At 35.8% G+C, this 12,075-nt stretch overlaps 1 protein-coding gene across 1 annotated transcript; it reads right to left on the bottom strand.

Moving 5' to 3' along the window:
* Window positions 1-1,317: 1,317 nt before the first annotated feature.
* Window positions 1,318-5,354, bottom strand: LOC121499863 (putative olfactory receptor 2W6). Its single transcript, XM_041771079.1, has 2 exons — window positions 4,446-5,354; window positions 1,318-1,362 (listed from the first exon to the last, which is right to left on the bottom strand). The coding sequence occupies exons 1-2, from the start codon at window positions 5,352-5,354 to the stop codon at window positions 1,318-1,320; spliced, it is 954 nt and encodes a 317-aa protein (XP_041627013.1).
* Window positions 5,355-12,075: the final 6,721 nt, after the last annotated feature.

The raw sequence follows: 12,075 nt of genomic DNA on the forward strand, positions 1-12,075 counted from the left end.
TTTGTTATCTTGGGTAAGCACATATTTGATGTCATAGAATAATGAAACTTCTCATTTTACTTTTCTATGATTGTCTCTATTGGGACTCTTTAGATAACATTTATAAAGAAGCTTGCCATATTCCCCTAACATAAGGCATAATTTGTATGGCAATAACACTAGTTAACACATTAAAAATTATCGCAGAAAAAATATGGTAGAAAGATTATGGTAGAGACAGATTTTTTGCTTTTCAGATAGCCAATCAATTCTGGACTTTCAGAACTATCAATTACACAAAGCAAAATAAAAAAATGTTTTCTTCATAAAGAAGAAAATACTGGCATTGTTAACAAAAAGAATTGGAAGGAAGTTACTTTTTAGGCTTAAAAAGTAAGTATATTTTCTAACTTAAATTTTATTATCAACTGCAACTGATAATTTCACACAAAATGGATGTGAAAAGTCTTTGTGGAGTTTTGTAAGCCCTTCCTACATTGATAAATATTATTTTTAATAAGCTGATATTCTTCTATTATGAATTCACTATTTTGAATGGTTATTTTTAAAATGATCCTAAGACAATAAAATACCTAAATGAAAAGAAATTTGAATTTATCTTTAAAAAAAAAACCACTTCTAAAGATAGTAAAAACTGAGATCCAACAGAAGAATTACTTTGGTATCAAAAGTATATTGTGGTACCAAAAGATAGTATATTGTGATAGAGTACGTGGTTTCTTGTGAAAAATCTTGAATATGTCTACAGGGAGTACATCAGGAATGAGAGGAAGATCATACATGACAAAAAAATTCATATAATTTATTTTATAATAGGTGTATGACACTCATTCCACATTCACATTTGTTATGTTATACCTCTTTAAATTACTTCAGCTGGATGTTGGACCACTCGAACAATATAAGCCTTTTTCTTCTTGATTCTGTCTTAAGAATACTCCCAATAAATTATGTCAAGACAGGGACTCCTGTGTAGCTCAGTCGGTTAAGTGTCTGCCTTCAGCTCAGGCCATGATCTCAGGGTCCTGGGATGGAGCTCTGCTTCAGCTCCCTGCTCAGCAGGGAGTCTGATTCTCCCTCTCCCTCTGCCCACCCTCCTTTCCCTCTCCTTTCCCCTTCCTGTGCTCGTGCTCTGTCTCAAATAAATAAATAAAAATTAAAAAAATTATGTCAAAACAAATATTATGTACAATACAGATTATGCAAAATAAATGCGCCTTTTAAGATATTAAGTTACCATTGATATTTTCTTAAGTACAAAAGAAAAAGAAGTATAGAAGTGGAGGCTATTTTTCAACACCAGATCTGTAACACATATTATGGGATGCTACAGCACCACAAGAGTAGAATTCTAAGCATTACCTAACTTAAATCTCCAGTGTTGAGAAATGATGTATGCAACTCTGCACCAAAGGCAAAAGTAATATTCATTTAAGGTATTTCTTACCTGCATATTGTTAAAAGTAATTTCCACTTTCAAGGTAAAATTCCTATTCTATAAATATAATCCTTCCCACTCACATTCACAAAGGTCATCTTATAACTTTCCAGCATATCTATGATATGTAAACATTTTATTACACTCATATTTACAGAAGCTTTAAAAAAAAATACTGTCACTGGTGGAGCACCTACCAGTTGGTTAAGTGCCAACTCTTGATTCTGGCTCTGGTCATGATCTCAGAGTCCTGAGACTGAGCTCTGCGCTGGGTGTGGAGCCTGTTTAAGATTCTCTTTCTCGGGATCCCCGGGTGGCGCAGCGGTTTGGCGCCTGCCTTTGGCCCAGGGCATGATCCTGGAAACCCAGGATCGAATCCCACATCGGGCTCCTGGTGCATGGAGCCTGCTTCTCCCTCTGCCTGTGTCTCTGCCTCTCTCTCTCTCTCTCTGTATGACTATCACAAATAAATAAAAAATTAAAAAAAAAAAAAAAAAAAAAGATTCTCTTTCTCCCTCTGCCACTTCCCTACTTGTGTGTGTGCGCGCGCGCGCACTCTCTTTCTCTTAAAAATGTATTTTCACTGGTTTTAATAGTCTATTAACAATTGGAAATGAATAACAAATAAGCAATAATGAAATGGGGCCTTTGAAGGCATTGTACAGAAGAAAATCAATTCAATGAGGAGGGGAAAGATACCTTTGTTAAGTCAATCTAAAGAGGTTTAAAATTCTGAACTGTTGTTACTGTCCAAACTCTAGACCATGGCAGAATGCATGGTAATTCCCCTCAAGTTTATGATTCCTTTTTTTTTTTTTTAATTTTTTTTTAAATTTATTTATGATAGTCACAGAGAGAGAGAGAGAGAGGCAGAGACACAGGCAGAGGGAGAAGCAGGCTCCATGCACCGGGAGCCCCACGTGGGACTCGATCCCGGGTCCCCAGGATCGCGCCCTGGGCCAAAGGCAGGCGCCAAACCGCTGCGCCACCCAGGGATCCCCAAGTTTATGATTCCTATGTAGGAAAAGAAAATATTTCCTTCTCTAAAATTTGGGGATGATTTTTGATACATATAGAGATTTCTCAATGGCTTTTTCTCATCTCTTACCATAGAGCTTACATTGAATTAAGAAAAAAAAATTATAGGGGCAGCCTGGGTGGCTCAGTGGTTTAGCGCAGCCTCCAGCCCAGGGCGTGATCCTGGAGATCTGGGATTGAGTCCCACGTCGGGCTCCCTGCATGGTGCCTGCTTCTCCCTCTGCCTGTGTCTCTGCCTCTCTCTCTGTGTCTCTCATAAATGAATGAATAAAATCTTTATTTTTTTTGAATAAAATCTTTAAAAAAATTATAAAACATTTGACAACAAATGTAAATTCAGGCAGTATGTTGTGATAGATCCACTTGTAATTTTGAAGAACAGACAGAACTAGTGCATCAAAGCAAAGGATTGATTTCAGTTAAAATTAATAAGCATCCGAAACTATTACTGCTTGCTTACTATCTACAAGGCATTTTAATAACAACTTAATACCTGAAATGGTGCTAAAAAAGGATTAAAAATATAGTAGCCTTGTGATCAAGGAACTTACATACTAATAGACATACAAATATAGTAATATTAACTAGAAAAACTGTCATTTCAGTGTATAAAAATGCAACTGGTTAAGAGGAGGGACAGAACATTTTTAAATCAAAGAGACTCAGATAATTTTACAAATATTATGTGAATTTAAGCTAACCACTGAAGCATGGGAAATATTTGGACAGAGGATTTGCACTGTGGAAAGGGGTGATGTCATGGTATTAACGGTTAAAGAAAAATGAGTTTCTGAAAGGTAGAATTCTCTTATAGGGTCTACAGCATATCCAGCATGCTGGGAGGACTATACAAGTAGATAAAGAAAACAGGGCTGGGGTTGATTATTAATTAGGTGACCTGTACATGCATTATACATTCAGTAGCAAAAGCTGCGTTATTCAGTGGATAACAGCTAAGGTGCAGACTTGTACACACCACTTCTGAACCCCACTTATCTTCGGTATGACCTGGATTAATTTACATGGGATCTATACCATAGTTTTGTCACATAAAAAAATCAATATGAAAATACTTATATCCTTTTATTAAGAGTTTTGAGACTGTATACTTAGTTTTATAACATAAATAAGATATATGGTTTACTCTGTAGGGGAAAATATATGCTTCAGTAGAAAATTATGCATTGTCTAGACTCTAGAAGTACATTTGGGTTATATGATTCTGATTCTGTGTAAATGATATATATTATTATTAATTGTAAATTATAGATGATAAGCTGAAAGCAATAGAAAATAACTCTTGTCAATGACATGTGAACTCAGTTCTGTTAAGTTGAAATGGAACTGGTTTCTCTCCCCATAGCAAAAGAAGCAATTTTTTTGTCTCCTTTTGCACATTCATTTCAACATTCCTTCACTTCTTATAAATTTATTCTTTTTGACTTTTAATTTTTATAAGGTTTAAAAAAAATAATCTCCACACTCAACTTGGGATTCCAACTCCCAACCCTGAGATCAAGAGTTATAGACTCCACTGACTGAGCCAGCCAGATATCCCTTGACTTTTTTTTAAAGCTGGTTATTAAGTTTGCCTGATTCCTTTATTAATTGAGTTGAATAAAATATTTAACACATGTTTATTTTATATCTACATGAAAATCTTTTCACTGTTCTTCTAAGACTTAATTCTTTTTTACTAAATATTATTTTGCTAAGATAGGTCCATATTTTGCGTGGCTATGGTTGGTTCCTATTGACTCTGGATACACTTCAGGGCATTTATCCATATTTTTAAAAACCCAAGCATTTGACACATGGGTTAATTTTATTATAAGCACTAAGTAAAAAAACAACAACAACAACAACAAAAAAAAACACTAAGTAAATAGTGTTTGAAAAAAAAAAATCACCTAAGGCTGCATAACCAGTAGCACATTGTTGCTCCTGCTCATTGTTGCCTCCCCAAAACCTTTTTCAGTGCCCCTTTTACCTCTTTATTCCTTAAGGTGTATATGAGTGGATTCAACATAGGAGTCACTAGGTTGTAGAAGAGGGTGAGAAACTTGCCTTGGTCCTGAGAGGAGCTATTTCCTGGCTGCATGTACATATAGATGATGCTCCCATAGAATAAGGAGACCACGGTGAGGTGGGAGCTGCAGGTATTGAATGCCTTCCAGCGGCCAGCAGCAGACTTGATCTTCAGCACTGCTGCAGTGATATAGCCATAGGACAGGAGAATAAGAACGAGGGGCAGGAGGACGATGAGAATGGCAAAGGTAAAGGCCAGCATTTCTACTGCACGGGCGTCCACACAAGCCATCTTAATCAGTGCTGGCATTTCACAGAGGAAGTGATTGATCCGGAGCCGGCCACATCTGGGAAGAGTCATTGTGAGTGGGGACATGACGATGGCATTGACCAGTCCGCTCCCCCAGGCCACAGCCACCAGTCGTAAACACAGCTGGGGGTGCATAATGACCAGATAGTGGAGGGGTTTGCAGACTGCAGCATAGCGGTCATAGGCCATCACAGCCAGGAGGATGCACTCAATGCTCCCCACAGAAAGGAAGGAGAAAAGCTGGACCACACAGCCAGCATAGCTGATGGTCTTGTCAGGGCCCCAGAGGTTCACCAGCATCTGTGGGATACAACTAGTACTGAAGCAGAGATCTAGAAAGGAAAGATTGGCCAGAAAGAAGTACATTGGGGTATGAAGTCGAGAGTCTAATATACACACAAGGATTATGGTTGAATTTCCCAACACAGCTACTGTATACAGAATAAAATTTACTATGAAGAGCACTAGCTCCAGCTTGGGACGATCAGAGAAGCCCACTAAAATAAAACCATACTCTGAGCTGCCATTGGAATTTTCCATGGTCTTCCTTTCACATCGTCTGTATACCTGGTAAGAATAAAATGAATACTTGATCTATATTTTATGAAAGCCAATGAATGTTAGGAATATTAAGGAACAGATAAGCCATCAAGTCTAGGAACCCATTCTATACTAGGATAGCTTCTGCCCAGCTACATAAACCATTCATCATTTGTTCAAACACAAAACACAAATTATTTTACTGTTGGGAAATTCCAACTTATAATCATCATCCTTTTTATTAAGTAGGAATTTTTCCTTCATTCATAAGTATTTCAACTTTATTGACTATACATCATTTCTAATCTCTCTTTATGCAACAGCCATTTAAATATTTTCAACTCAATTAAACTAAATTTTCTTTAGGCCAAGAAGTTGAATTTCCCACAACGATTCTCCCTATAACAGGTTATCAAGTCTGTTTTCAGCTTGTAATTATCTTCCCTCAATGTTGACAAATGACCTTCTGGAACTGCGACAACCAGGGCTAAGTTCAGTATCCAAGATGAGATTTGAAAAACACAAAGTACAGGGAAACTACTGCCTATCATGAGTTGGATTTTTTTTTCAAAGATTTTATATGTTTATTAGAGAGAGAGAGCACAAGCAGGGGGAGGTACAGAGGAAGAGGGAGAAGCAGACTCCCCACTGAGCACATAGCTGGAAGTGGGCTCCATCTAAGGACCCTGAGATCATGACCCGACCTGAAGTCAGACATTCAACCAACTGAGCCACCCACATGCTATGGATGTTATATTCTTACTAAGATGCCAAAAGTTGGGACGCCTGAGTGGCTCAGGCATGGCTCATCTGCCTTCGGTTGAGGGTGTGGCCTGGAGTCCCGGATGGAGTGCCACATCTGGCTCCCCGCATGGAGTCTGCTTCTCCCTCTGCCTATGTCGCTGCCTCTCTCTGTGTCTCTAATGAATAAATAAATAAAATCTTAAAAAGAAAAAAGATGCCAAAAGTCTGCAGTTACTTCATAGTGTCAATGTTATCTTTTTACTTAGGTTATAATTGGATCTACTAAATATTCACTTATTCCTATGAAATGCTGTCAACTCGGATCTCTTTCATTCATTTCTTTGAAAGAAAAAGACCTTCTGAAGTGTAGAATTCCAGGATCAGGGAAGATATTCTGTCCAGTAATAAAATGGCAACTTTGGGTATATTTGTCTTCTGGTAGTCTTTTAGAAACATCAAAACAACATGATTAGATTGCAGAAGAGAGATGGGTAGCAATAGGAAGGAATGGAGAAAGAAGGAAGGAAACTGTAGCACATAGAAAAAAATTAAATAGTAAATTGAAAAAGATTGACCCTAATATGGCTAAAAAGAATAAGGAGATCAGGTTCATAAAAAACAGACTCATGGTTGGAATAGAAGATCCTAGGATAATTATGACCCAACAATGAAAGGGAGACAAGTATGAAAATAGCAGAATAGCAGAAGGAAGGAAATAAATGCAATTCAGACCACATTGACTCCTTGATAATAGAAGCAAAAATAAAAAGACTAAAATTATTAAATGGACATGATAAAATATCTACTCTCTTGTGTGATCTAGAGAATCTAGGGCTGCTTCAATTAGTAATAATATATTCAACTAGTAAGCTGGAAAAAAATAAATAATGGTCTTGTCAGAGTAGAACACAAATTGTGTGTTGTTGTCACAAATGTTTTCATTTTCAAATAAAATACTTACCTTGGGTGAAAACTTCTCAACTTCAAAGTTTTTACAGTAAATTTATTTTCCACAGCCAAATACATTATACCAGAGTAAAAGAAAGTTTTTTTAATTTTCTCTAATCATTTAGGCTTACCTGGCTGTAACTTTCCCAAGGGATTTAGGGAGAACACGTAGTAATGTTTTTTCCTCAGCTTGGGATTTGTTACTTGGGATTTTGTGGAAGATTGTGCAGTTAATATAAGTGGAAAATAACAATGGGGTGATGTGAGACGAATGCACCAGAAATCATAGAGAAGTAGTTACAAAGATCTCAACTTGTCCAGAGAAGGGATGACATGCAAGCCCTGAACTGATTTGCATGTGTTACATTCTAGTTTTTTCCTGAAGAGATGTAAAAGCTGTGTGATTTTTTTTCCCAATGATTTGACTAAAGTGATAGAATAATGGTATATCCTTGCCTCAGAGGAAAAGTAAAATGGAGTAATTTCCATAGGGTAGTTAAATTATAGAGAAAAGAGGCAATTGCAATAGGAAACTAGCATTAGCATCCTTTCCTATCTGCCCACCATTTGGGGAAAATACCCAGCCTTCAGAAGACTTTCAGGAGCCTTTAACCAAAACCCAAGGCAAAGACTTCCTGCTGACCCCAGAAGATAACCAACACAAATGTGAATGCTCTTATAGATCCAGATAGAAAAAAAAAATGGAGGACTAATTTCTTAGCATCAAATACAGTGCCTAGAGGTTGGCATAGCATGTTTCCTTGTTGAGATCACAGGGACTGCGTACTCCTTTGGGTAATTAGCAGGGCTGCAGAAGACACTAGAATATATTCTTAGGAGAAATCTTGGAATAACACCAGATGATTAGAAATCAAAACTCTTAGATTATTTTCTTGGTTTCTATCTGGAGTCATATCCTCAAAATTTGATCTTTTATTTTTGTAGTTAACTATTTCTGGTGTTTAGTGGGGCAAAAAAACTTCAGGTTTGGCAATATAGAGCAAATATGAGCAGCTTTTGAATACCTCTTTATCCTTAAAGTGAGATTTAGTCTGTTTTCTGAGGAAAAAAAAATTTAAAGTCTAATTTCTTTCCATCTTAGTATAATTTTCAAAAGGATAACACAAAAGAGTATGTCAAGTTTCCCTCTGTCACTTGATTTGTAATTTTTATTTTCACTTAGATTGGTTAAAGTTCTTGGAATATAGTAAACATAAAATAAATATTTGGAATTTGATCAATTGATACTCTTTAAATTATATTCAAACAAAAAAATGGAAACCACACTGATTACCCTTGGGAGAAAGTAAAATTGCCCCCAAGAAACTCCAAAATGATAACATCACCTCTTGCAACCAGTGAAATCAAGGACTAGAGAGAGTCTTCTAAGAGTGATGATAGCCTAAGAGTAACCATGAATCATATTCCCTGATGTGACGTATTCCAGCTTATACATTTTCCCCAAACTGCTGTTATTTGAAACTCATGACTAACCCTTAAAAACTCATTTCCAAAGCAAAACATAGATATAAGTTATCCGGGTTTAAAATGGTATTTATGGTTATAAAAGTAATAATGATGTAAAAAAAATGTAAGAACCAAGTGTTACAGCTGATGGACCAGCCGCAATGATAAGTCCTAGACTAGGCCTGCTAATCGTTTTTGAAAACAGAGCAAAATAGCCACAACACATATTTGGAACAAAGCAAATATTTTTAGTATTTTTTTTTAAAGGTATTTTTTATTTATTTATGATAGTCACAGAGAGAGAGAGAGAGAGAGAGAGGCAGAGACACAGGCAGAGGGAGAAGCAGGCTCCATGCACAGGGAGCCCGATGTGGGACTCCATCCCGGGTCTCCAGGATCGCGCCCTGGGCCAAAGGCAGGCGCCAAACCGCTGCGCCACCCAGGGATCCCAAATATTTTTAGTATTAAAGGGCTTTTCCAACAAATAACTTTTTCAGATAAAGATGATACTTGACTGCATAAGACAATGGGAAAAGGCTGAGATAAAATGTAGTAAAATTGTAATTCACACAATCCCAAAATACATAAAACTTTTTCAACCTTATTTATAACTAAATAAATACATTGAAAATAATGAGATATTTTCAGTTTGGTAGTATTCTATCAGTGAGGATGTGAGAAGATGGCACTCATATGCTCTATGTGGGAATGTAAATCAGGCTTAAATTTTTGGAGGACAGTTTTACGAAATTTAAATTTGGCACATGCAAAAGTCTTTGACTCACTAATTCCAATTCCAATCCTAATTTATTATTAGGATTGTTTCCATAGATGTGTAAAGATATATAGCTACATCTATCTATTTATATATCAGTTACCTTGTGTCTAAAAAAGGAAACAGACAAAATCTCCATTGACTGAATTAAATAAATGTTTGCACTGTTGTAAAATAAATAACATAAAAATTACACAAAAAATGTGGTGTGTGTGTTGATATTACTATCGATATAGAATTGATATGAAGTTGATATGGAAACAAAAATAAAATATATAAAGTCTATTCCAAGTATATGTTAAATATTTTAAATATATTTATTAAGTATATTGACTATATAGAATTATATTAAATATAAACTCTTTTAAGACATGTTAAAATTAATAAAATTATTAAAATATAATTATGTTAAATATAGGAAATATATTACACTTAAAATTTTTTTCAGAATTTCAGAAATAGTGCATTCTCACTTCTATGCTTCCATAAATATGCAAAGATAATTGGTGTTTGGAGGAGGTGGATTTTCAATCTTCATTTTTTAAAATAAAAAATGTTAACATGTAACTATCTAACTGCATAAAAATGTAACATATAATCATGGTTATGTTCTTTTAAACATTTAAAAGAGTCAAATAAAATTTTGGAAATGAATAAAAATAATTCAATTTGAGTTTAATATTTAGGTTTGACTCCAGAACAATCTTAACCTCACAAAGAATACGTATCTTTGCATTTCACTCCTAAAGCATGAACATTATTGTGATTGGCTGCATGCCCATTTTACAGACCTCGTGATTCCATCTTTGTGCCACAGAATCACACAGACCCAGGGCACTCCAGCTGCTGAGATTTATGACTCGCAGTAATGTAGCTGTATAATTACATTTAGCTCTCCATCATTTCCTTACAGCACCCTGAAATTTGGTAGGAGATAAATTATTTTGCCTCTTTCACAAGTTGACATTTAGGTAGAGAAAACAAATATTTTTCAAAATCAAAGCAAGAAAAATGATTTGTAGCACTGAGACCAAATCATAATTCAGTTGATAAAATCTAGCAGTTTCTACTGGATATTTGCCTGATCCCTCTAAATTAAACTTCATTTTGCTTCTGTGGGCTCAAATGGAACCTGGAAACATAGCATTACCATAAGTGTTTTTGTACAAACTAGTAGTTTTTTAAAAACACAAATTTCTTCTTTTTTCAGGGTAATAACATGAATAAGTATGGAAGAAATCAGACAATAATAATACATTGTTTTTATAAATATTTTACAGGTCTTTATAGGAACATAAAACTGATGAATCTAAATAACTAAGAAGAAAATGCAGGGTTTTTAGTCTTCTGTTTTTTTTCTCTTTTCCCTGTCTTCTAAGCAAAAATAAACTATAACTGCCTACTATTTCTCTGAGCAAGTGACTTTTTTACTGTGATAGTTATGTTCTAAAGGGGTTGAGGAAGAAAGATTGAATTATAGACTGGAAAAACTGAAGAATGTTTGAATCTGTTGAAAAAAGCGGTTTTTCTTAGTCCATTTCTGCTTTCTGGTAAAATTGAAATATGGCTACATTTACTCATGTGATTCCCTCTGGACAACTGGAGAATCTTAAGGGATTCTGGATGATGAGGTCCATGAACAACATTTAAAACTAGAGCGGGTGGGAGAGCAATTTTCAACTTCTATAGTTTTTATAAAAGTTAGAAGGAAGAACAAGACCCTGGAGAGCTCATTACAAAGATTCTTAGACTAGGGTGACAATGATCTCATCTCTAGGCCTTCAGGGATCAGCTCTTGGAGAAAAGAACTGATTGTCATGTTATCCCCCATGCTGTGTGCAGCTATTAAAAAGTTTCCAATGAGTTTCATTATAATTCACAGAATGGAGCAATCTCTAGGGTTATCTGCCTTAGAGGAGAAACAATCAAGAACTGTCTGCAGTGGAGAGCTAAGCTGAGTCAGCCCCTGTCCCCGTGGGGTTCCTAGTTGTACAGTTGCTGCTCAGAGCTACTCGGCAGCTCCGGGGATTTGCTTAACAATGTTATTCACACTTGAACTTTCAAACAAAACACCAAATCTCAACTTTCCCAACATAACTGGAATAATCATCCCCTCACTTCTGGATGGCATTTTGTTGAGCAGAGATTTACTAGGAGTATCTAGGAGAGCTTTCTCTATCAGTGACTTTTTTGTTGTTCTATAATTACTCTTCTGTTGTTCTATAATTTAAGTTCCCATAAAAACTTGTAATGCAGAATTACTCTGGGAATGCAATAAACTTTTATTTATCAAACATTTGTAGTCATTGTGAAAGACACATGGTGTATGAATAAATTTTATGCATCTGCCCTTAAGGAGACTACAATCCAAAGGAAGGTAAAAATGAGGAAGTTATAATATTGTGTCAAAGTTATTATCCTATTCAAGACAGAAAAAAAGATAAACATTGGCTTATTGATTCTATTGTGTTGTTAATTGCTCATTATTTTCCCATTCTACCATATTTCTCTTTCCTTTGGCATTGTATTCACGCCTCCTTCCCAATGCCTAGCAAAGTGTTAGCACGTAATAGTAACTCAATAAATAATATGTAAATATATCAATTAGTCTATAAGGTGATAGTAAATATAATATGTTGAAGACTTGCTGTCTTTTACAATGAACATTTGGTAACAAAAAAAGCACAAGTAGGGCAACCTGGGTGGCTCAGCAGTTTAGCGCTGCCTTCAGCCCAGGGCCCGATCCTGGAGACCCAGGATCGAGTCCCACGGCGGGCTCCCTTTATG

Source organism: Vulpes lagopus, chromosome 10 (assembly GCF_018345385.1).
Source record: "Vulpes lagopus strain Blue_001 chromosome 10, ASM1834538v1, whole genome shotgun sequence".
Classification (NCBI taxonomy): Eukaryota; Metazoa; Chordata; class Mammalia; order Carnivora; family Canidae; genus Vulpes; species Vulpes lagopus.